Source organism: Urocampus carinirostris, chromosome 19 (assembly GCF_059441175.1).
Source record: "Urocampus carinirostris isolate Australia breed hairy pipefish chromosome 19, RoL_Ucar_1.0, whole genome shotgun sequence".
NCBI classification, from domain to species: domain Eukaryota; kingdom Metazoa; phylum Chordata; class Actinopteri; order Syngnathiformes; family Syngnathidae; genus Urocampus; species Urocampus carinirostris.
The window spans coordinates 3,583,683-3,611,210 of record NC_142367.1 but is presented as its reverse complement, the minus strand read 5'-3'; the positions used below and the strand labels follow the sequence as shown (position 1 = coordinate 3,611,210).

At 39.1% G+C, this 27,528-nt stretch overlaps 1 protein-coding gene across 2 annotated transcripts in view; it reads right to left on the bottom strand.

Moving 5' to 3' along the window:
• vti1a (vesicle transport through interaction with t-SNAREs 1A) overlaps positions 1–27,528 on the bottom strand; it is a 276,275-nt gene that overhangs the window by 73,074 nt on the left and 175,673 nt on the right. Inside the window, exons 6-7 of one of the 2 annotated variants that reach the window (XM_088323629.1) lie at positions 10,388–10,458; positions 6,647–6,719 (exon numbers count right to left, since the gene is read on the bottom strand). In XM_088323629.1, the coding sequence (XP_088179755.1) occupies positions 6,654–6,719; positions 10,388–10,458 (137 nt within the window). In that variant the 3' untranslated portion in view covers positions 6,647–6,653. The remainder of the gene's footprint in view (positions 1–6,646; positions 6,720–10,387; positions 10,459–27,528) is intronic. The other variant, XM_088323628.1, reaches the window with a different exon arrangement.

Sequence of the window (27,528 nt, the reverse complement as noted above, 5' to 3'; positions counted from 1 at the left end):
AAAATCGATTTTGTTCAATATGGTGCTTTAGAGGGCCGTGGGATGCAGCTGTCAGGGATGTAACCTACATAGCTTTTCCACAAATACAGACCCAAGAGCAGGGAAGTAATGTACAGTCTTACAATGTAGGAAAAAAGGGTGTTTTTAGCAGCCAAAGCTGGACAATTGGGATGATTTTGCAAAAAGAAAGGGATTTGGAGAGGGCTTTAAGAACAGGTTTGAATTTATTTTTTTAGGTTTGGGAGCTCATTCCAGTTCTCCTTGCAAGTTCAAAATACATTGATGTATTCTCTTCTAATTTTAAGTGCCTACTAAACCTTTAACTTGTCTGTATCATCTAGTCCAAACCATTATATAAATCCTGAATAACACAAGTACGTAAACACACACAAAAAGGTACGTAAACACGCAAAACGTACTTGAACACACAAAAACGTATGTAAACACGCACAAAAACAAATGTAACGCACCTCTTTTGACTGTCAGTATGTTTAACAAAGCGGAAAAATAAATAAATTAACCCACTACTGAAGAAATGACATCATTACGGAGTTATCCATAACACTGCTGGTAATACTGCAAAACTGCAAAATAAAATGCCCTGCATTCGATTCATAAAATACTACAACTGGATGCATGGCGGGAACCGCCCGACCAGCAGTTCTACCACTAAAAGTGCTGGGGTTGGGAAGGTGGCTCCTGGCCCAATTTGGGACCACTGGGCCTCTGGCAGTGGGAAGAAGTGGGCACAGTAAAAATGGGGCAGTGAGGCAGGCGAGACAAGGAGGAGTAAGGGAGACGGTAGAAGCAGCCGGACCCCGGCTGGCAGCTGATCTCAAATGCAGGTGGTCGACTCAGTCGCCAGGCGGATCAAAAAAGTCGAGGCCCCGGGTGGACCGCCCTTTGAAATGGGAATGGAGGGGTCTAGATATCAGACGGAAAACATAAGCAAGCTCCCGGCCGCAGAAGAGCTCCATATTTATGCAATGTGGGGCTGTCGGTGTGGACATCGCTTGGATGTGCGATACTTTGGGACGCTGGATCTGGGATCATCACCGGTCCGAACGACAACAGACCGCAGATGAACCCCAAAAATTGTTAGCATTGCAAATGTTAGCAGAAAACCTGAAACAGTCTTTTTATCTTTTCTAGAGCACAACAAATTGAGTTTATCAGACATAAAGTACCAAAAGTTACGTCTTTTATAGTTTTGCTTCATGTTGTTTATGTCATGTTTTCGGATCATGTGACTTTTCAAGATGGCGATTCCAAAGACGAGCACATATTACACTAAAAGAGAACGCTAATAAGGGCTGCGTCACGTAAATTGTAAGCCTTAAATTTCTAATTTAAAATAAAATTAAAATAGGGAACATGGTATTCTAATATTACACATATGTGCATATCTTAGACACGGTGATGTACGTCTGTAAAGGTGTAACATATTAAGAGTTATTCAGATAACTCCAAGAAAAAAGAACATGCTTACCGAACTTTAAGCTTCACTCCAAATCACTAAATCCAATTATATATTTATTCTTGGTCTCACCTTTAACCAGTAAATAACTCCCCCAATTAGGGAGGTAGACAACAAAATCCTCCTTTTGAGACACAGGCCTAGAGCACCCTCTTGCGGTTTACTGTGGGAGTATTGCAAGATTGCAATACCTTCGTAAAAGTTCGTCATTTTCTGATGTTGTCATTGTTGGTTGATACGGATATTGCAGTTGATTAGAGGAAGCTCCAGCGACCTGACAACGATGGTACGGAGAGAGAAGTGTAGTACTTTTGATGGATAACATTCCCACTACTGTTGAATTTGGATGTGTAAAGACTTGATTTGTGGGTGAAAAAATTGAAATACCACGAGTCTGTTGTAAATACTGAATATAGTACAGCACCGTTCAACCTCCTTTTTTGGTACTGTTATGAATTATATGAATAATCTTGGCAAAAAAAAAATCGACTAATTTTGCCTCTAAAATGGTGTTTAAAATGTTTTCAGATGTACAGCAGTGTTTTAAATCTTGAGCGCATGCGTTGTAAAAAAGATGCAGCTTGCCGTTTTCCTCCATACCGATGCTTAAAATAAAAAGAAAAGGCCGCACCGTATTTAAAGCAGCAGTAGCAAAAGAGTCACGACATTTAGTCCGGAATTTACAGTAGAAGTTGTGAAGGTGCTTTTCTAAAGAAAGCCGCGGGGGTGTGGAGACAAGCGTTAAGGATAATTGGTTTTTCATGATCCCTGACAATCTGCTAAGTGAGTGTCTAATTGTTTCCCGGTTGGGGTGACAGCTGACGCCACATTGGATGGGAGGCACAAGGGAAAACAAGCCAACGCTCACAAAAACACGGAAATGTTAACTCAAAAGCATCACACATTCATGTACCTTCTGGCCTACAATGTGTCGCTAAATTCGACAGGGTTGCTATAGCTCAGCGTTTATAAATTCTTTCCTGTCACACCCCCTCTTGCGCTCCCCCAAGATCAATCTTTTTGGTGTGTTTTTAAATGATCACATAATATTGGTGAGGACAAAACGAAGATTACTCGATATATCACTTTTGTCTATCCCAAATCTTTTCCTTTCGGCATATTTTCGACCCCCCAAAAAACCTTAAGCTTTATATCAACATTATTGGGTTGTACCGTATTTTTACCCAATCACTGACTTCTTTGACATTGCACAGAAATCAAACTTAAACTGCATGAGTTATTCTATTTACTATACCTCATCAAAAGCCTGTTGTTTTGTTTTTATAAATCCATGCTGCGTTTTATTGCACTCGTTTTGTTGCCCAGGCAAGGGCAAGTCACGCACATTCCATATTGTTTTTTAAAATACTCAAAATGAAAATGAGATCAATTTTTCATTTTTTATTGCATTTCTTAAATTTGATCACAGAAAGGAAATAAACTGTAATTCATTAATATTGTAATGAGGCTAAATTTGAGGATGTAATTTACTTACGAACATTGGAGTTACAAAAAATAGTAGATACGAACATTTTTTTCGGGGTATCGAAAAATATCCGAGCTCACCCAGCATCCACCCCGAAGAAGAAATCCGGCTTCCTCTTCCTAGTTCAAGTGTAAACATACTATAATGTATCTCAGCGCACTAAGAACTTTGACATTTTTATTGTTGTGCATCCATTCAAGATTGTTGGTGTCAAGTGTAAAGAAGAGGCGAGTCGTTTCTTTTGAAATGAAAGTGTAATAAGAAAGCTTGATGTGGTTGAGAAAATGGTTGGATAGCTTTTTTTCAACCACTTTCTACCACAGAGGAGGAAGTCGCCTAACACTTGAAGCTCATCTTCAAAAAGTAAGTTAAACTTAACTTTATTTATCTATCTAGCATATCATTTTATTAAATGTTTTTTTTTAGTACAAAACAATACAGGTTGCTTATATAAGCCTTAAACATACTCATATAAAACTTAAACATACATTCCATACAAAATATAGAACTGAAGCAACTTTAGAACAAATTCGATCGTCCGGATCATATCTCGTTCGAAAGTAGAGCAGCGTCTGTATCCTACAATAGAAAAGTCCCGTGGTGTATTATTCTCCACTAGATGCACTGCATTAAACATTTTAATAGTAATAGCAGATATAGATACACACAGCTGGTGTTGCAATCAGTATAAGGATTATATAAAGCTTTTATTTTTAGCAGCTCCAGAAAGTTTTTTTTTTCTTTTGTTTTTGGTCCAATATGGCTCTTTAAACATTTTGGCTTGCCAACCTCTGCGCTACACTAATGGTCTTGGAGGGAGCATCCAGTGTTGCGAAACACTTCAACACCAAGATCCTAAATTCCGTTCAGGCCTTGATAGTTGACCATTTTGCGCAAAAATGCACTTTGTGAATGTGTGGAATAAATCAAGCCTGGCGGGGAATGTTTTTAGGTCATTTGTGTTTATTTCAACAAGCGATTTTATCAGTATCAAAAGGAAAATCAGCCTAAATGGAATTATTTGAGATGCGCTCGAAACGCAAGTTGAGTCGTCTTTTAGTGAAATGGTGCCAACTGCATCCAAATATTTGCGCTTTGAGAATAGCGTGAAGGGGAACGCTCATAAATCCTGATTTGAGCCGGGCATGGCACCAGACAGTCTGATTAAGTCTTCCCATTAGGTGACAGCTGAACTTTAACAATAATATGATAATATTGAAATAAGTGTGTTATTTACTTAACGGAGGGGACGGGATGATGAATGATTGTTGGGACAGTTATGGGTGAGTGACCACCCTATGATTCTCCCCCCTTGCAAGCAATCTCCCTCCTCTTGCTGTAATCAAACATGACGAAATGGAGACATATGCAGAAATATTGGTTACAGTCGGCCTGGTCTCTTTTGTACCAACCCCCCAAAGAGCAAATTGTCTACGGGCACTGAAGCATCCATTTCAATTGTAACTTCCTTCCTGGCCCCCCGGTTTTACATTTAGGCGCTGTCATTTACATATTACTCTTAATCAAAATCCACAGTGGAGCCACAGCGAGGGGTGTAGAGGAGGGGGACGACAAGAAAGAAGGAGCGGGGAAACAAAACCGTGGCTTCGCGGTTCAGGAGGTTGGCACTTTATGAAATGGAGATGTGATTGAGTGTGTGTATAGACACGGATGGCGCAGCAAGGAGCATTGAATTATTTGCGTTTGAATTGTGTGTTTGATGGCGGGAGCGGCAGGATTTGGAGACATGGGCAAAAGTTTTCCGGATGTTTTATCAAGATGTACCCTGAAGTAGTTAGAAAGGAAACACCCACCAAAAAATATCTGTGAAGAGACTCAAGACTAAAGTTGTAGATATAACCTCGACGCACAAATTCAACATATGCGTAGAATTGCAAAATCCTTGCACTTGTGTGCATGTTAATGATATTGTAACAACAGCGTACTTTTGCAAAAGGTCAGGAGTGGGTAAAAGTAGGTTGAAACATTTTAATATGGCGCATATAGAACCGACTGAAAAGCTAACAAATATATTCCAATATGATTAGAGAAAAAAAAGCAATATTTTCTTAGGGCTATGTCAGTAATTTTTAATTTCTTTGAGCTAAAAAACTCAATTAGAAGGTAAAAAACACTTACATTCACCACAGAAATTACCACATGTGAGGGGCCCTTCTCAAGGTTTCTCATTTTCCTCATGTTTAAGTTTTTGAATTTAGGATGTGTAGCGTCCCCAATATCCTTTATTTCCATTTTTACACGTTTTCATTTCCCGAATTTTTTGACAATGACCAGGAAGCCTAGCACTTCTTGTGATACCTGTTCAGAATAAATAAATGACAACAACAACAACAACAAAGATCAGGGGATGGTGTAATTGTACCCTGCGCAGTCCTTTGAAAAAAATTGTGATTAAGGGCTATACAAATAAATGTGATTTGACTTGACTAAAAATTCATTCCACTCCGCTCTTTCCAACCTGACACCGAACATTAAGCCCACAGCACAACAAGGGGGTGAGTTGCTGAGCCATGCAAACACTTCATCAGCAAAGAGGCCCGACAGCATACGCTGGCTTACTAAGCCATACTGGTCGCAGACGTTCCCTAACCCTAACCCCTCCACATGATATGGTTTGATGCCATCTTGGTCCCCCCCTGTTGGCCCTAGCAGGTCACCTGGGAGCCCAGGTTAGCATTTCAAGTAGTGGTGACGTCAGTCATTCGTAACTATCCTTCGCCATTCACATCTATCCCTAGTACACTGTTGCATCCATTAAATTAATCGACCTCACATTCAGAGCACATTTCACCCCACCCATCCAACATTTTCAGGCCTTCCTCTCATTCTATTTACCACCACTTCTGCACTACATATTCTTTTAGTCAAACAACCTTCATCCATTCTTTCCATACGTCCAAACCATCTCAAAACATTTTCCTCAACCCTTTCAGCAAGCTCTCTGACCACACCAGTTTGAACGCTTTTCAAATTCTACTACTCATGCAGAGGAACAAAGATAATGTTCTTAAATGGCCATCTTGATCCCAGACATGAATTTTATTGGAAATCTGTGGTGTAATTTAAAGAGGCCTCCCCATAATCAGGAAGCATCAAATCTGACTGAAATTGAGTCGTTTTGTAAAAACAATGGTCAAAAATACCTTCAACCGGTTTCAAAACCCATATAGGAAGTTCTAGGAAGTATTTTGAGGCTGTTATTTCTGTGAAGGGAGGATCTACGAAATATTTATGTCATTTTTTAATTTGGGTGCAGAAAGACCCGTTTTACTTTAGTTTTTTTTTAATACACGATCTATCAAGGCAGACTGCCAAGAAACATAGCAGCAATGTCAAGCATTTACAAGCACTGCCCCCAAAATTCAAGCACTTTTCAAACTTTAAAAACACAACAATAAAATTCAAACATATTCAAGGGTTTCAAGCATCCCTATAAACCATGATTTGTAGCTACTTATAGGATGAGGGATTGTGCATTTATTTTGTAAAAGGAGGAAATATAGAGCTTTGTGATGATTAAATCCGGACATTTTTCCCCATAATGATTTGGTTGCCTACATCCAGTTTTTATATCTACTGACTACTAAAGAAAGGAATTCCTCCGATTATCCCAAGGCTGTTGCCAGTAATCCATTCCCAAAAAGCACGTAGTAGTTTCCTACCTGCCGCTTACCTTCTCAGCATGCCGGTGAGGATGCGAGAGCTCTTGCCTAGGTTGGCGTCTGTTTCTCGTAGCTGGAAAGACACAAGAAACGTTTTAGGTGCTCGTAGGCTAGTTCTTTGAGTCAAATCAATGACTGTTCAATGTGTTCATTCAAGAAGACCATAAAATGAAAGCATCAAGCAGGTGGGTCTGGATGGTGCCACAGAGTATTCAGAAGAAAAAAACAGACATTTTTTGCATTTCCCAACAAAAGTGTTCATGTATTTATAAATCAACAAGTTTAATATGTATTCACATTGTTCTTTATTTGTAAGATTCTTTAAAATTATTCAAGATTCTACATCCCAGACTTATAACGGATCAGAATTTATAATTGAAAAGAGGAGTTTACCGCAAAAACAATTGCACATGGCCCCCAACTGTCAAGTTGCATTATTGTCACAATGCACTAGTTTTCATTGCACTGTTATATTAACAACAATAAAGTAGCTGGGATAACATACAGGAACGTCTGCGACCAGTATGGCTTAGAAGTGCCCAAATCCCGGTGGGCCGTACCACAGAAGGTTGCTGAGAACAACAGGGCCAAGATCCTGTGGGACTTCAGCTTTCAGACTGACAAGCAGATCCTGGCTAACCAACCAGACATAGTGGTATTAGACAAGAGCAGAAGATGCTGGTGATAATAGATGTGGCGAACCCAGCTGACGCCAACCTCAGGAAAAAGGAGCACGAAAAACTGGAGAAATACCAAGGGTTGAAAGAGCAGCTGGAATAGATGTGGAAGGTCAAGGCCAGCGTTTTCCCCGTGGTAGTTGGGGCACTCGGGGCAGCAAATAAAAAAACAAATAAGAAAAAAATAAAAATAAAAAATAAATAGATACAATCAAAAACTCTATATTTCTCTCTCTCCCTCTCCCTCTCTCTTTCTCTCTCTCGCTCTCTTTCTCTCGCTCTCTCCCTCTCTCTCTCTATTATATATATATATATATATATATATATATATATATATATATATATATATATATATAGATAGATAGATATATATATCTGGTATAAAGGGGAGCTCCTGAACCACTTTGTGTGGGGGCAACTGGTTCCCCCCACATCAAAAATTGAGTTCAATTGGATTGGATATTATTTTTGTGAGAAAGGCCAGCTTTTAGTTTAAACAACTATTTTGTATTACAAAGGCAAAAAGAAAAAAAAACAAAAAAAATCAGCAATTTCTCCCGAGCATATTGTAGCACTTGATGTTGCGTGTGTGTTTTTAGTGTATAGTTTTGTGAGCGGATGAGATTTTCAAAACCAAACAAATCTTCATGGATCAAACATTTCCTATTCCCGCAAAAGTGGTTGTTAACTACCTCTTAAACCTCGATTTATCTCCCAGTCTCTTTTTCCTTTGCCCCTCAAATGGACTTTAAAGTTGTGTGTTTGTGTGAGTACAGAGGGGGGCGTCAAGCAAAGGAGACTCTCGGGAAGAAAAAGGAGTAAAAAAAAGAGGAAAAGAAAGAGAAAAGTAGCCTCAGTAGGCACGGAGGAGCGTTTTTGAAAGGCGATGTTTGATTTCCTTTGAAAAGGCCTGAGCAGGGCCTACTGCCTTGTTGTGATCCTTAAGTATTCTGCGTTGAGGGGGACGCCAGGGATGGGGCGGCCTTTTCTCTCTTTGCTCTCTTCTTGCCTACCTGGCTTGTGTGTCCATCTGACAGTGTTCAACAGGAAATTAAATTCCTCAGGCAGAAATGTATCAATTTAAGTAGAAAGATGGATCAACTAACCGAAACGTTGTTTCACGTGATATCATATATCATAATCCTTATTGCGGCGGTTAAGCTCCTGAAAATAAACCATAAAAAGCAAAATATTCAAAAATAAACAATCATGTACAATATCTGACCACTAGATGGCACTGTATTGTCTAATACGGACGACATCCAGTGGCACAGAGCGCAGCGTAGCAGCTAGTTGCCAGAAAAACATGGGGACAAACGTAGGTAGGGATTCCACTATGCGAAAGAAATACACATTTCTCGACCTATGATTTTTTTTACCTAGTATTCAAATCAATGTTTTTTTTTTACCGAATGGAAGTTTTTTGTACCACTATCTTGAACTGAGCATTAGACAATATTAAACTTGACAGTGTGTTCAATAAACAAATGTTTAATCTGGAAAAAGTTTCCTGGGAGTGACATACATTTAAACTGATCTATCATTACACAGGGTTCCTACAGCTTAAGGTAAGTTGAATTAGAGATTTTTAAAGACATTTTAATCGCTTTCGAAATAAAATTTAAGACCAACTTGACAAAAAGAACCCATAATTGAAACAAACAAAACAAACCACAAAACAAAAAACACCACAATAATTAGAGGTAATTTTAAACAAATGTTTATTTTATTTATTTTTCAAATACGTTTTGGTCCAGTTGAAAACTTCCCATCTGAAAAACATAGCAGTCTAAAAAGTTTAAGATATGGAAAACAAAAAATAAAAAGTATGTTTACGGTACATAATAGATCCTCAGTTAAAACTGATTACAACTAATTCCAAATAACTCTTATGCTACATTTGTTAAGCATTTATATCATGATACATATATATTTTTTCCTATTATTTTTAGTTTCAACTGATATAATATATATAATAATAATAATATATATGCCATGATGACTGATTAACTTCACCTGTGCTTGCTCGTTTGGCGCCAGCCTCTTCTGGCTTCCTGATTGGTTCCCCATCCTACTTAAGCTCAGTCCTTTTACCCGCCTGTTGTCAGTCGGTCAGTGAACATCTGTTTCTACAAGGCAAGCATTTTGACTCTGACTCCCGTCGGTCGCGCTTTTTTCACCTGTTTTCCACCCGTCTGTTCGTGATTTCCCCGTTTGTCTCCGGCTAAGACCTGTTTTTTGACCCAGACTACGTTTTTGATCTCCCGTCCCAGCTTACGACTCGTTTTTTATCCTGACCAAGTTTTACTCTTCTGTCCCGGCTATCGACCTGTTTTTCCGTCTATGACACTACGATATCCCGTGGGAAGATCCACTTCCGCATTCGGAACACGTTCTGATTTTGTGAGCGGCTTGCTTCCCCCCACCAACAAGCACCGGATCGCGGGCGCTGCCTTTCCTCTTTATCTCAATAAACTTGTGGTTAACGTTACGCATCTGGGTCCTAATTCCGTTCTGGTCGTGACAATATAATATTAATGTGTTCAATTTTTAAGACTATTGCAAATTGGATTTAAGGTCTATTTTTAGAACAATGAGTTCAATGCATTTTAAGACTTTACAAAGATCGGCTTTGTTGTTTGGCAGTTTCTTTTTTCTTAAATGCTGAAATTTATAAAAACTACAGAATGTGGGCGCTTAAAAACAGACCTGTCCAGTAAAGAATTCATCCAATATTTGGTTCATTTTGTGGGAGACAAACACAAAAATCCACACTTTACTTAAAGACTGTCTTTTCGTTTTCTTGAAGATGAAAAAAATGCTCCAAAAAAAGAAATCTGAGTGACCAAGACTGTTGCCTGCAGCATGTGGCCCCACGTTTGCCGATGTTTAAGCAGACCAAACAAACTTATTCAAATGGTTCGGAAGCCAGCGCAATAAAAGCTAACGAGTAAATACAAAATGGCAAACGTGCCTAAGGTGGCGTTATGTCACGGCTGTGCGCACACAAGCATATGTTTACCAACGTTTACAGGCCTGCAAAGATTTGCAAAGTGGCACTCACCCTCTCTCTGGCCCTTTGGATCTTCTCGCGGTCGGTGTGAAGATTGGAGAGGATCTCTTGGCCCACTTGCTCTGCCGAAACACAAAATATACTTGATTAACTCATTCAGTGAAAGACGTTTCGCTCTAATGGGAAGAGCCGGACATCCATCCATTCATCCATTTACTCTGCCGCTCATCTTCACTAGGGTTGCAGGGGTGCTGGAGCCCATCCCAGCCATCTCCAGGCTGTGGGCAGGGGACACCCCGAACTGGTCGTCAGCCAGTCATACACGGAGACATACAACCATTCACATGCTCACTCAAACCATGGGAACATTTGGACAGGTAGATTAACCTGACAAGCATCTTTTTGTAATATGGGAGGAAACCAGACTACCCTGAGGAACCCCACGCAGGCATGGGGGGAACATGCAATCTCTGCAAAGGAAGGCTGCGGTAGCTGGAATTGAATCCTGTACATCCGCACCGTGGAGCTGCGCGCCAACCACCCAGCTGCCATGCCACCTCTGTGCCAGACAATGTGTTGCTATTTTGACTCATTTTTCAACACCTACAGGAAATCTAGCTCTGGGGCACGGATATCAAACAGATAAAGCCCACCAACGGAATTAATCCGGCCCGCGAAACAACACCAAGAGAAACAAACGAGAAAAATCAGCTGCAGTTTTAAATATGTCCACTCAATTTTTCCTCCCTCTCTTTTCCTCTCTTTCTCTATCTTTCTCTCCTTTTTTCTCACTATCTTCCTTTCTTTCTCATTGTATTTTTCTCTTTTTTTCCAATTTTATCCTTTTCCTACGCTCATTTCCTCTCTTTCTTTTTCACACTCTCTCCCTCTTTTTCCCTCTCTCTTCTTCTCTCTCTTTTTCTGTCTTTCTTTCTGTCTCTCTTTTCTTCTTCCTCTCTCCTTTTTTCCACCACTTTTCTTTCTATTGTGCTTTCTCTCCATAGTACTCTCCCTATCTCTTTGTCTCTTTTTCTGACTCCCTTTCCTTCTCTTTCTCTCTCTCTCTTTCTTTCTGTTTTTTATCCTTCCCCCTCACTTTCCATCCCTCTCCTTTTCTCCCTCTCTGTCCTCACTTAAATCTACTTGCCTGGCCTCTGTAAGATTTTTTTTACATGGGGATCCCCAGCTAGAAGGAGTTTGACACCCCTGTTCTAGACATAGCCCATATTAGAAAAAAGCTTCAACTCTCATCTTTCATTAGAAAAAGGTATGTTTCTAACTTTTCTCAGTTTAGTAAACAGCACTTGAACATTGCTAAGTTTCTAGAAGATATTTGAACCAAAGGAAAACCTCTGGGAAAAACGACTTGTTGTGAGAGGCTGCATTCCAAGCAGAACTTTCACTCCGGTGATAGTTATACTCGCATTTGTGATACCTCAAATATCTAAGAAATGCTTTCCCAAAACACATATACTTTGCTTGCAAAATAGCATTTTATTGCAAGAACACTGAACTCATGCATGAACGATACATGCAAGAACTTTTTCAGCCCCCAAAGTTTCCAGTGACGTCAACACGATTGCGGTCACAATGGCAATCACGTTCCTGTAGATTTGCACGAAACATTATCCCTCTCCGCCTCTACGATTTTTTTAGAAAGAAAAAAAGCTTTGTTGAAGAATCTGCATGTCCTTAACCATACATCCGCTTTTCTTACCACAAGGCTGCACGACACCTCCGAGTCAACTTCCTTGAGGTGAGCATCATGTTATTATAAATGCAAATTACCCACAAGTAGTTAAAAAAAGCAAGTTTATGTTGTAGTTCATGAATTTTTGCTAATAATTCAGATAGTTTTTTTTCCTTTTTACCTCTAGAAGGCGCTAGATCACACAGACGATAAAACAAACAAAAACAAACCAAAGCGTGCCCTTTTTTCTTTTTGAAACACACGCTTACAAGGCTACTGTTGGCATTTATGCAACACGCTAACAATTAGCTCAAGTTAAAACAATAACAAAAAAAATTTCCGATATTGTAAGTAATATGGGCCTGATAGCAACAATCGTTAACGTTTAATTTCTCATTCTTGATATGAAGTGTGTTGAGCAAACCAGAGCATTTTTGATGAGTAGATCAGTCTAATGTTTCCGCTTTAATGCACAACTCTCTTCTATAACTTTGATCATGAATGTCTGCAGGGATCCTATAAAACTACAATCTATTTTCACTGATGTTTTTTCACTGATTCTGGCACACAAGCACAAAACATGACGACAACTGGCAGATATGACAGCGTTGTTTTCGTTTGTCTTCGAACCTTTTGCCTCCAGGCTACGCCCCGCCCATCCGGATACGTCACAATGTTTACAAACAAATGAAAGGGTCTTCAACTATCACCGGAGTATAGTTCGCGCCCCCAGCCAAACTATAAAAAAACGTGACTTATAGTCTGGAAAAAATGGTTAATTTATAGTAACATCAGCCCTTTGAAGGCATCTATTACTTTGATGGAGCCGTCGGTGAAAATGAGTTTGGGAACCCTGTGCTAAAAAATGCACACTGTCCCTTTACAATGAGGCAAATTTCCTGCCAGTGGTGTTGGATATTTTTTTTGTGTAATATTTATTTAAAGCTGCAGGTATGACTAATAATTGGAAATGATAAGTGAACCATGTTTTTCTGCTTTTAAAATGAATCTACACTGAGGCAGCGTAATAAAATCTCAATCACACAGTCTTAATAGAAGAAGATTGACAGATCTACACTGCAGCAATTTTTTTTTTATATCTCTCTTTTCTTTCTTGAAATGCATCTCGTCAGCCCGGGTGCAAAGGCATTAATGCGCAATTACAAAAAAACATTGCCGACAAGGCACCTGACAAGCTCGTCAATGGTCACTGTCAGTCTCCTGTCCCTTGGGTTGGATACACCAAAAAAAGAACCGACGCCTCCCCTCTCTCCAAAAATTCCGCTTCCATCAACATGGCTTCAGCATTAGCGTTTAAAAATGATGGCGGCGAGAGGATAAAACGGGAAGGGAGTGAAGAATCCTTGCGCGGATCAAAGACGGCCTTTCAAACGCACCAAACAAATGCGGGATAAACAACACAGTCGCTGACTGTATTACACTACACAGGTGCCGCACACCAAAGGGCCCACGTGCTGAGCCTCCAGGAAAAAAAAAACAAAAAAAACGGGGTGGGTGATTCTTTGTTTGCAGCAACATTTTGGTGAAACGATTTTTTTGAAAAATAAATTTATAAATAATATGTTTCACGATTTTATTACAACACTAATATGTTTTACACAAATAAATACATAGTGGTCAAGCTCATGGATGGATAAAATTATAGTTAAAGCTAGTTTTTTTAAACAATGTCTCAGAATATTTTCCACCCTGCCATTTCCTAACAAACATTTTACCGACAAAGCTTAATTTTGTAAAAAGGTTGTGTGCATAAACACATGCATCTATACCAAGGCTTTCCAACACAGTTCCCGCGAGCACCAGGGTGCCCCTAAAGGACAGCTGAGGTGCCTGCAGACTTGTTTTGAAAACAGCTAACCATTCCTGGGTCATTGTGATTTTATTATCATTTTTTTTAATGTACAAACATTTTTGGGGTTGACTGAGTCCTTCCTATATTCCTATATTTAACCTTGTAATAACATAGTAACATATTAATAGCATGATAAGTTTTTTTTTAAAAATGCATATTAAACTGGGTGCCGTTAGAATATTATTATTATTATTATTAATATTATTATTATTATCACTCCCCAACTTAACTACCCCCCTGTTAGGTCCCAAATCCAACATGTTGGGTTCATAGACCTACAGAGTTGGAACTGAAAATGGTGGAATTAATTTTGACTTATCGAGCTGTAGCTCTTTGGCTGATCAATTTTTAGCTAGCTAACTTGCAACAGAATAACAGAACTTCAATAACAATATCCAAATGTTTTTTTAAAAACTCGAAAAAAATATTTTCCATAATTTGCTACAACAGGGTAGAACTTTAAGAGTGCTCATACAAGTATAACACATTTGAAATCAAATAAAAAGTAAGGAGAGTACAAATTTAAACTTGACTGGCATTTATGCAGCACGCTTACAAACTTGGGAAAAGTCCCACAGTAAAACTCCTGCCACGATTAAATGATACTAATTCTTGTAAATGGCTTTTATGGAATTGTAGCTTTTTTGAGGGGCAATTGAAAATACTGTAGGTGGAATTAATACTGGGATATAGAACTTGAAGAAAATAGCAAGTCAAAGTGTACATTTATAACATGTAATTACATGATGAAATTAGGTTTAGTGTAGTGTATCATTTTTTTTAAACCAAAATGATTTATAATCTTATGCACAACACCTCTCGAGTAATTTGATTTCACTTCACTAAAGACACAATCAAGATAAGCATGTGTGTTACCAAAAACTTCTAAAATAATCTAAAATACAAAATAATGTTTGAAATGTATTTATTTAGGATTAAATGATTGCTAACACCTATAGTGAATAATTTAAGACATTTGTAAAGACATTTTTGCAGATTTTCGAGAAAAATCAAGGTAAGAGAGTGATGCAGACATGAAATATTGCTACAAACTCACTACATCTGGCAGCTAAACAACAGAGTTATATGGGGGGATGTGGGTGGCGGGACGTTTGGGGGGTGAATTGACGCAAAATACGGGAAAAGAAGACAATGGCATAGCGGAAGGGGAAATGAGAAGACGCCGTCAAACGGGATGACACCCCCTTCATCCCTCCCGAACCTTTTAGCTCCCCGACACTGTAAGTGACTCAAATGCGGCACTTCCTGCCTTCATTAATTTCTAATCCAGGAGCAGACAGATTGAAGGATACCCAGATTAAACAGCGCAGTCAGACAGTCACATGTGACAAATAGGGCAGATTAAAAAGACTGAGCACAGGTATTAATAACCATAACAGCCCCCCCGCTGTCCCCTCGCTACCGGAGGAGAACAAGGGAAGAACAGGGAAAGCGCCAGTTGCGGCAAATCTTTGGGTAAAGAGACAAATAAGCACATCTTTCCCTTTCTGTCACAGCTGTGATTTGTCTCACATTCTACTTCCATACCTCAAACAAGAACAATGTCTTTTACACAGCTATTTAAAGAGACAATGTGTATTATTCAGCACCTCCCAGATTGATTTGAAAAGTAAGCAAAAATTCATAAACTATTATATAATTATGCATTTTAAAAACAATTCTTGAAGTGCAACTTGATTGAGAAATAATTTTGTTGATTTTAGACATTAATTGCCATGTGTTTTTCAAGAGTTTAAAACAAAATGGCCTTTCAGCTCATTTTGGTCTGGTAATACGTTTTGAATAATTGCAAATATTTATTCAAATTATATATATATATATATATATATATATATATATATATATATATATATATATAGGGCAGCATGGCGGCGCAGGGATTAGCGCGCACAGTTCATGGGTTCAAATCCAGCTACCGGACTTCCTGTGCGGAGTTTGTATGTTCTCCCCGTGCTTGCATGGGTTTCCTCCGGGCACTCCGGTTTCCTCCCACATACCAAAAACATGCATTTTAGGTGAATGGGCCGGTCCCTAGGTGTGATTGAGCGAGCGAGTTGTCTGTCCCTGTGTGCCCTGCGATTGGCTGGCAACCAGTTCAGGGTGTCCCCTGCCCACTGCCAGAAGATAGCTGGGATGGGTTCCAGCATCCCCGCGACCCTACTGAGGATAAGCGATGCAGATAATGTATATATATATATATATATATATATATATATATATATATATATATCCATCCATCCATTATCTGCACCGCTTAGACAATTCGCTCGCTCAGTCACACCTAAGGACAATTTGGACCGGCCAATTAACCTAACATGCATGTTTTTGGAATGTGGGAGGAAACCGGAGTGCCCAGAGGAAACCCACGCAAGCACGGGGAGAACATGCAAACACCACACAGGAGGTTCGATCTCATGACCTCGGAACTGTGCCGCACACGCGCTAACCACTGCGCCGCCACGCTGCCCTATATATATATATATATATATATATATATATATATATAAATAAAAATAAAGTTGAAAAGAAAAAAAATATTTGCTGGTATCACAAGAACATCTTCCATATAGGGATGATTATTTTACTTGATTTATTATATTAGTCAAACTGGAAAAACTGGATGCATGAAACTACACATTTCAGATAAAAGTATCAACTTGAAATATGTGCAACAAATATCAAACATAAGTGCAAAATGAAATCCATGCCGGAAAATAAATAAACATGGGCGTGTTGGTAGAATATGACGCAGATGAAGCTCATTTTTGCCATCTAGTGGTGTATGGTGCTGGTACAACTTAAAACTATAGTCAAAACAAACATTCAAACGACAATAATAATAATTTCACTCCCAACATTCGTATGAAAAAGTCATCCATTACAATGTATTTTTTAAAAACAATTTTTAAGCCAAGGCACACTTTTTTTTAAATTAAAAAATCCGCAAGGCATGCCGTCCTTCGAAAAATAAATACCCGGCACTAGTTTCATTTCGTTTTTTTAAGCTTAAATTATCATATTGCTTAAATTGACAGGATACTTTAATATCTTTTGAGATTACCAAGGCTCAAAAGATAATACTGACCCATTTAGTTGTAAAATGTTGCTGTCATTTTGGATTTTTCATTTTAAACATACCAAAAAATCTAAATGAACAAAAAGTATCAGATTTTTTTTTTACTATTATCTATCTTTTTTAATATTAAGTAATGGAATATTAAAATAAAAAAAAAACATCAGCAAAATCTCGTGCAAGGTTTGTACATTATTTTTTCTGGGCAAACTAAACATTTGATAAAAAGAAAGGGCACAGTGGAAGGCCTTTAGAGCAGATTGGACTTCCTTATTTCAAGGCCATCTATTTCTTCTTTTCTTATTTCACTGTTTACTAAATTTTAAAAATATTAGGTCAGAAAATAACCATTATTTTCGTGATCGATGAATCGGTCGATTGGTTTTTTTAATTAATCGTATTTCTCCAAGACCCTTTAAATTCCCTTCTCTTTACTTAAATATTGACTTTTGCACTGATACAAATATATTGCTCAAAACAACAGAATATTATATAATATGAAACAATAAAAAAAGTGTTTTTGTCAAATAACTTGACAAACATTCCGATATATGAAAATAATATATAATATGCTTAAGAATCTGCTCCCTGTGAAAGGTAAAAAATGGTGTTATTATTAATATGATTACCATTACTATTTTCCTTTTTGGGCAGCACGGCGGCGCAGTGGTTAGCGCTTGTGCGGCACAGTTCATGTCATGGGAACCTGTCGTGGGTTCAAATCCAGCTCCAGACTTCCTGTGCGGAGTTTGTATGTTCTCCCCGTGCTTGCGTGCGGGCACTCCGGTTTCCTCCCACGTTCCAAAAACATGCATTTCAGGTGAATTGGCTGGTCCAAATTGTCCCTAGGTGTGAATGAGCGAATGAGTTGTCTGTCCCTGCGTGCCTTGCGATTGGCTGGCAACCAGTTCAGGGTGTCCCCTGCCCACTGCCCGATGATTGCTGGGATGGGCTCCAGCCCCCCGCGTGACCCTAATGAGAATAAGTGGTACGGCTAATGAGATGAGATGAGATTTTCCTTTTTACTTTATTCATTTTATTTAATTATTTTCAGAATTTTTTTCTCTGTACTTCTGCAGCACTTTCATGATGAAAAAGTCAAACACTACAAAGATAAAACTTTCGTGATAATTTTGTTTGTAATGATGCAATGTTCAATAAAATAGATTTTTTAAAAAGATAACTTATAAAAATGGTCATTGCACCCTCTGCCAGACCTAAATGGTACTTCAACTCTCAACGTCACAGCGGAATTGTAAGCACTCTTATTTGCATTGATTTAACGTACTTAGTGGCTCATTCATCACATGATACAACAAATTAATGATCTAATTAGTTCCCAACACTTTTAATAATAAATTATAGTAGATAATATCGAATAGATTTTGCAGCCCTAAAACTCATCATATCAATTTCAAATGAAATATGCAGAAATCAACGATACTGAACAAATGTCTCTGCACACCAGCGTTCCCCAGCACATTTGTTGAAAAACACATCTGTTTTATGCTGCTTATTTTTTTGACTATGTGTGGAGTTTGTATGTGTGAGACGGTTCTTACATTTACTACATTCATAACATTCAACCGATTTACCTTCAACTGAGAACTAAATTGTCAGCCATTTTTAATGCCCTGCCCCCCAGTTTCTTATTTGTCTGCATTTTGGATCAGTTAAGGTGGATGTTCCAGCTTCTGTATTGAACAGAAGTACGTCCTTCAACACAGCCATACTGCTGCTCTATATTGAATAGTTAAGTCAATATGCTTTTTTCGCAGAAAAAATGGGCAAGAAACTGGAAAGCGACCACTTTTGACACGAGTCAAATTGGTAAGATATTATGCATAAAATGGTAATGGTTGCCCTTGGAGAAAAAAAAGATAAAAAATGGTATCCTCTATTTGTCAGGGATGGTTTGTTAGATTAAAATCTCACACAAAGTCAATGCAGTCGTGTCCTAACCTTGTCTGAGAGTTGAAATTAGATAACGGCATTCTCAACAGGAGAAAAAGAAAACCTTGCTGACTGACAAGATTTAATAATAGTTTTTAACACAAATCCTTTAAAATAACTCCTAGCAGTCTAAACAAAGACTGAGATTTGGATTCAACGTACGTCTTTTTCAAGAATTACTCATTATTAAAACTGCATGCGCACATATAATGGAAACCCTACCTTTGTTTTTGTATAAGCTGCACCGGATTTTAAGCCGCATATTTAAACAGCCATATAGATGAACTCATTCACATCAATTTCCCTTATTTAATAACTCAGAGGTGAAATGTCTAGTACAGAAAAGTAACACATTGTTCTGCAATTAAGCTGCGGACTGTGTCTGGAGCTGTCAATCTTAAACCTCCAGTGTGTAATATTTGACCACTAGATGGCACTGTGTTGTCTGGTATGAGCCAGAGCCAGAGCCACAGAACGTGTGGCGGCTGGATGCCAGACAAACATGGCAGCGACATAAGATAGGATTCCACTGTATAAAAGAAATACATATTTCTCGACCTATGATGTTTTTAGATAAAAAATACCTTGGTATGATAATTCATGTATTTTTGGCTAGTATTCAAATTATGTTTTTGTTTTTACTGAATGAAAGTTGTTATACCTCTAAGAGGCACTAAATAGTATACACTGAGACCCTTTAATTTACTAGAGCGTCAAATCTTACTGAAATAGGTTTAAACATATATGCGCTAGGGCGACAATACAATTTTCAAAACAAAACTCAATGTACTAAACTGACTTAAATTCAGAACCCTGTACAATCACAAAAGTCAATCATAATTATTGCTACACAAAAAAATCATTTCACATTCCTACTTTAGTTACTAACTCAGAAAGGGCACACAATAATTATCCGTCTGACAGTTATCAGACTAATCACAGCCCTATATGACATCACAATTTCGGCCCAAAAAGAAAACCATACGCGACAAGTGTAATGGCCAGACATTGCCGGGCTAGCGTTGTCAGGTATTCAACTTTGGTGAGGTTGTCGGGGCCTTGGTTTGTTGAAAAAGCACCAGGAAGCTAGGAGAAAGTGCCATAGAGCCACATGCAGCTTCAGAGCCACTTGTACAGGAAAGCCGATGGTTATCGACTTTGATGGTATTTATTGGAGGTGCCTTGACACAAGAGCTAGCTCAAGACACTCCCAGAGATCTAAAGTACTACTGTGTAAATGTTCACAAAAAAACGGTTCAGCCGTTTTAGAGCCTATAAGTCACATACAAATACACGAATCGGGATTTAAAAATACGTTTAGATCAGATTAGAAAGAAGATTGGATAGACAGACAGACAGACAGATAGATAGATTTGGTAGTAGCAATATTTGGTCTCCTCTCAAACATTGTGTCTTGTGCGCAAGGGATGGGACAGCTGAAGATCCGTCGCATAACTCTGCCAGTCTACAGCTGTTGTGATTGTACAGGCTTTTGAATTTGAGTCAGCACAGCACATGGAGTTTTGTTTTGAGAACGTTTTTATTCCTGCATTGATGTTAATGCCAAATCAGTTAATATTGAGGCTTGGGCTGGTTGATTAAGACAGCTGCTGACACAGTCAATCACGGCACAATACTTTTTGTACTATGAAATGAAATGAAATGATCTATTTTATATAGCGCTTTTCAAGTCAATGACTTCCTAAAGCGCTTTACAATGTGCTCCACATTTCCCAATAGCGGCCTTGCATTGCAGCCATGTAAGACGCTAACCTGTTTATTGGGGGTATTAGGGGTTCAGTGTCTTACCCAAGGACACTTCGACAAGTAACACGGACAAGCCGGGATTCGAACTGGGATCCCTTGATCCCAGGACGAGTGCTCTACCTCCTGAGCTACTGCCGCCCAACTAGACATTTCCCAGCTGATTTTTTTAAATGTAAGAAATGAATATGAATGAGATTTTTTAAGGCTATATAAGCCTGAGGTTTAAAATCCCGTGCATCTTTTACAAGAACAAAGTTGAATTTTTTTCTTAACACATGCCGCTTTTATCGGGTGCACTCTCGACTCTGGAATTTAGATAAGTCCCAGTTTATTTCATAGTTTGACCGAGGGTAGGACTTAAACTCCGATGAGGCTTATATGTGAACATATTAACACATTACAATATCATTTGGTTTTGATGTTTTGATTTTTTTTATTACAGGATGGAAATACTTGGCCTGGAGAAGGATGGGCGCCACCAGGCTGTACTTGCCCGAAACACACCACAGGAAATGGTGCCCCTACAGCACTAGTGGTTAAGGGACACATCCACCAACCCACTGTATTTCACTTCACATGTTATTTTCACACTAAGCTGCAAGACGGCGCTCTAGGCCCGTGTTGATAATTTCAACCTTGCACTGTTGTGGGTGGGCATCTTTCAAAGCAGAAAGAGAAGGTGAAGCAGCTCATGGTCTCGAGTTGTTCTCTGTTTTTGTTTTAATTTTAAATTGCCTTTCCATATGTTTCTGGTCTTGGATTGTATCAAATAATTTACCCTCAAAAATGCAACTTATACTTCCAGTGCCACTAATGTTTGTGTTTTTCCTTCTTCTTTCTGGGGCGACTTATACGCCGGAAAAAATGGTACTCATTTTGTGGCAGGTATTTCTATTTATCTTAATTCATGACACAATACTTCATTATTAAGGGCATAAAATGAAACAGAGAAGCCAGGTCAAAATGAGAAGCATAGAGGATATTCTACAGCTTCTGGACTTGTTGCTTGTTAGACAGTTAATAATCCCTGGCAGTTTAAACAGCTATTAACAATTTAAATCACCCCGGCGCAGAGATCTCGCTCTGACTGACTCGCTAAAGATCTCCGCACCCTAAGGTCTATTTAACAAGCCTATTATCACAATACTTATGCTCCGGAGCTCCTGTTTAACTGCTCGTGCCGCGCCAGAACCGCAGGAAGGAATTAGTGTCAAAAACCAAGACCCAAATTAGAGATAGCCAAAAGAGGAAAATGATCTCATATGAGATTTTCCACACTATAATCCGCTTGAAGAATTGAACACAATTGTCATCATTCAATGTTTTTGGTTGTCTATTATTAATTTGTCGTTATAGTTGGTAAACTACTACATATGCTGCAAAATCTATTACTGTATTTTCTAAACAATAAGTTGCAGGTTTTTTCACAGTTTGACCGCGGGGTGAAACGTATACTCCGTGAGATATAAAATTATTAACATGTATCATGTATTTCTTCTTATATCATTGAGTTTTAAGTTGTTATTACCGGTACTGTATATACAGGACTGTCTCAGAAAATTAGAATATTGTGATAAAGTTCTTTATTTTCTGTAATGCAATTAAAAAAACAAAAATGTCATACATTCTGGATTCATTACACATCAACTGAACTATTTCAAGCCTTTTATTATTTGAATATTGCTGAATTTGGCTTACAGCTTAAGAAAACTCAAAAATCCTATCTCAAAATATTAGAATATCATGAAAAAGTATACAAGTAGGCTATTCAACTAATCACCTGAATCATCTAATTAACTCGAAACACCTTGCGAGGGTTTCCTGAGCCTTAAAAACACTCAGCTTGGTTCAGTAAACTAAATCACAAGTATGGGGAAGACTGCTGATCTGACTGCTGTCCAGAGGACCATCATTGATACCCTCCATCAGGAGGGTAAGACACAAAAAGAAATTTCTCAAAGAGCAGGCTGTTCACAGAGTGCAGTTTCAAAGCATATCCACAAAAAGTCTGTTGGAAGGGAAAAATGTGGCCGGAATCGCTGCACAACCAAGAGAGATGACCGCAGCCTTAACAAAATTGTGAAGAAGAGCCGCTTCCAGAATTTGGGGGAGCTTCAAAGACAGTGGGCTGAAGCTGGAGTCCAGGTATCAAAAGCCACAGTTCACAGAAGTGTCCGGGAAATGGGCTACAATAGCCGTATTCCCATGGTCAAGCCACTTCTGAACTCAAGACAACGGAAGAAGCGTCTGACTTGGGCTATGGAGAAGAAGCACTGGACAGTTGCAGAGTGGTCCAAAGTCCTCTTTTCAGACGAAAGCAAGTTTTGCATTTCATTTGGAAGTCAAGGCGCCAGAGTCTGGAGAAAGGCTGGAGAGGAGCAAAATCCAAGTTGCTTGAAATCCAGTGTGAAGTTCCCACAGTCAGCAATGGTTTGGGGAGCCATGTCAGCTGCTGGTGTTGGTCCACTGTGTTTAATCAAGTCCAGAGTAAATGCAACTGTGTACCAAGAGATTTTAGAGCACTACATGCTTCCATCTGCTGAAAAGCTCTATGGAGATGAGGATTTCATTTTCCAGCATGATCTGGCACCTGCCCACAGTGCCAAAACCACCAGTAACTGGTGCACTGACCATGGCATCACTGTCCTTGATTGGCCTGCTAATTCCCCTGACCTGAACCCCATCGAGAATTTGTGGGGTATAGTTAAGAAGAAGATGAAAGACACCAGACCTACAAATGCAAATGAGCTGAAGGCCGCTATCGAAGCATCCTGGGCATCAATAACACCTCAGCAATGCCACAGGCTGATTGCCTCCATGCCACGCCGGATTGATGCAGTAATCCGTGCAAAAGGATTCCCAACCAAGTACTGAGTGCATCAATGGACATTTTCAAATGTTTGATTTAGTTTTGCTGTTATAAAATTATTTTTTTACTTGGTCTGAGGAAGTATTCTAATATTTTGAGACAGGATTTTTGAGTTTTTTTCAGCTGTAAGCCAAAATCAGCAATATTCAAATAATAAAAGGCTTGAAATAGTTCAGTTGATGTGTAATGAATCCAGAATGTATGACATTTTTGTTTTTTTAATTGCATTACAGAAAATAAAGAACTTTATCACAATATTCTAATTTTCTGAGACAGTCCTGTACTTGCCCAATACACACCACAGGAAATTGTGCCCTACGACTCTAGTGGTTAGGGGATCCAACCCAAATGTATATCACTTCACATGTTATTTTTACACTAAGTCACAAAAGGGCACCTTAGGCCAGTGTTTATAATTTCAACTTTGCCCTGATGTGTGTGGAAGCGGAAAGAGGAAGTATCTTATCGTACCGAGTTGGAGGAGTTTTTACCGGTAAAAAAGTGACACAGATGATGGATATTTCATTGGATTTAGTGAGTTGGAGTGAAACTGATAGTTTGGTACGCATGTTCTTTATGCTAGAGTTATCTGAATAACTTTATTTTTTAAGTCATTACTGACATGCGTGTCTAAGATATGCAAGTACGTGTGACGCTAGAAATCTGTGTTCTCTATTTTATTTTTATTTCAAATTGCCTTTCAAGATGACATGTGTGTCTTTGGTGATGGGTTTTATCAAACAAATTTCCCCCCAAAATATACGCTTTTTCCCCTTAATTATCCATACTCTAGCTGGTGACTTATAGTCGGTAGTGATAACTTGCTCGCTAGCCTAGATGGTAGGGCGCCCGCTCTGGGAGGTCGCTGGTTCAAGCCTCGGCCGAGTCATACCTAAGACTTACAACATTGGTACTCATTGCCTCCCTGCTTGGCGCTCGGCATTGAGGGTTGGAATTGGGGGGTTTGGTCACCTAATGACTAAAATGGCTGCGCCCTGTTTGGCTGCGGCTGCATCGGCTCACTATAGTTTAACTGTACGGGTCAAGTGTATCGACATTTTGTTCTGTGTGCATGGTTACAAAGAATGACAATAAAAGTAAATCCTATTCCTATCCTTCCTATTCCTATTTGTCAACGCTACAGCAAAGAAAATTTAGAGCAAATAAAGATTCTTCTTCAATATGGTACCAAAACGATATTTATATGGACAACAAAAGCAAAAAAATAAAGTTGTGGTGCAAATAACTGAGCAAAAGTTTCAAATTAATTATATAACATGCCAAAATAATAACACATGCCGCCAAGGACTCAAATCCTGCACTGCCAGACATGTCCCACTGCTGAAGCCAGTACACATCTAGGCCCATCTGGAGTTCGCAAGAGAGCTTTTGGATGATCCATAAGGGGATTAGGAGAATCTTATATGGTCAGATGAAACGAAATAGAACTTTTTGGTAGAAACACAGGTTCTCGTGTTTGGAGAAGAAAGAAAAATGAATTGTATCCAAAGAGGACCATACCCACTGTGAACCTGGGGGTGGATACATCATGCTTTGGGGCTGTTTTCTGCAAAGGGACAAGGGGGACGTGCCTGCATCCCTTAGCATGACAATGATACAAACACACAGCCAGGGCAACAAAGGACTGGCTTCGTAAGAAGCATTTCAAAGTCCTGGAGTGGCTTAGCCAGTCTCCAGATCTCAAGGCAATAGAAAAACTGCGGAGGGAGTTTAAAGTCTGTGTTGCCCAATGACCCAAAATACCAGCATCAGTGTGTGAAAAGCTTGTGATAAGTTACAGATAAAGTTTGGCCTCTGTTATTGCCATCACAGGGTACAATACAAATTATTGAAAGGAACTTTTGGTATTGACCAAATACTCATTTCCCCCAATAATTAGCACTTTTACTCAACGTGATTTATTTGTTGTTTTTTTTCACATTCTGTCTCTCAGGGTTGAGTTTTACCCATGTTGCCAATTACAGGCCTCTCTAATATTTTAAAGTGGGAGAACTTGCACAATTAGTGGTTGACTAAATACTTATTTGCCTCACTGTATGTGAGCTATAGCAAGGCTTATAGGACTCTTAAAAATCAGTGGACACCCTGGCTTATAAAAATCTCAGGCAACACGGGTAAAACAGCTGAGTGTGGCACCCAGCAGGTGTGAAACAGATGGATAAGCCAATCACTCAGCACAAATTTCAAAAGCGAAGAAGAACAATGTGAACGCCATCTTTCTCAACGTTACGGGAACATTTAATTGGACTCAACATCGATGGTGTTTTACTGAAAAATACCCGTATCTCTTTTGCCGTGTTACGTTCTAAGCGCTCCTCACCGCAAAAATCTATAGCGACCCCACAGGAAGGTTGAAGGGAAACCAGATCCATTTTACACCATTCCCCCCTCCCAAGTTGTTCAGAAACTCAGACACCGTGAGTGACAAAGCGAACCAGTCGACTGCCAGCGACTCCCAGGTGCTTAAAAGTTAACTGTCTTTGTACACTTTTTTATTTCTCTTGACGGAGTAACAACTTCTACAACTGGCTGGTGACACACTTTCATCACCTTTCATCAGAGCTGTACCCACACTGGGACGTATTTGTGATGCCAAGCCCAGAGGCCATGAGGCTAGCGAGCTGAAGCGCTCCTGCTTCTCTCGCTTGGAATAAAGTGGGGCATTTACACGGGAGGAATCGCGCAAGATGGAGTGCGGGAACTAAAAACTCAAGTCCGAGTTAGTTAGGAGTTTGAGGATGTTGACAGAGGAGATCGGACAATACGCTAGCTTGAGAGGTGAGATGAGGCATTTGGTTTTGGATGAAACTAATTGGTTAGCTTTGCTTGGGAGTAGGGTTAGGGGTGGGGAATAGTGGAAGGTTATGTCTCAATAAAATAAAAAATAAAAAACACGTTATTGTTTATTGGATTAGAGCCGAACTTGGTTGATGATTCCCTTGAAAGGGCTGTGTATTTTATTTATTCCTAAAAATAATAATGATAATATATATATATATATATATACAAACATTACAAAGTCGTATGCAAAAGTTTGGGCACCCCTGACCATTTTCAAGATTTTCCTTTGTTCGGATCAGCAATTTCAGCAATCAAATAGCAAACAAACACAGTGATATCTGAGAAGTGAAATGAAGTTTATAGGATTTACAGAAAGTGTGCAATAATTACTTAAACAAACGTAGGCAGGTGCATAAATTTGGGCACCCTTGTTGTTTTATTGATTTGAATACCTTTAGCACTAATTAATGGAAGTCAAAATTTGTCTGGTAAGCTTATTGACCCTTGACCTACATACACAGGTGATGCCAATCATGAGAAGGGGTATTTAAGGCGGCCAGTTGCAAGTTGTTCTCCTCTTTGCATTTTCTCTGAAGAGTGGCAACATGAGAGCCTCAGAACTACCGCCAAATGACCTGAAAACTAAGATTGTTCAACATCATGGTTTAAGGGAAGGATACAAAAATGTAGCACAAATTTCAGCTGTCAGTTTCCACTGTGAGCCCATAGTGAGGAAATAAAAGTCCACAGGCACAGTTGTAGTTAAGGCCCGGAGTGGAAGGCCAAGAAAAATCTCGGATAAGCAGAGGCGAAGGATGGTGAGAACAGTCAAACTCAACCCACAGACCAGCTCCAAAGACCTACCTACAACATGATCTTGCTGCAGATGGTGTCACTGCGCATATTTCAAATATACAGCACACTTTCCACAGAGAGAAATGCGACGGAAGCCTTTTATGTGCACATGCCACAAACAGAGTCACTTGAGGTATGCTAAAACACATTTGGACAAGTCAGCTTTATTTTAAAATAAGGTGATGCAGACTGATAAAACTAAAATTGAGTTATTTGGACATAACAAGGGGCAGTATGCTTGGGGGAAGAACAACACAGAATTTCAAGACAAACACTTGCTACCCACAGT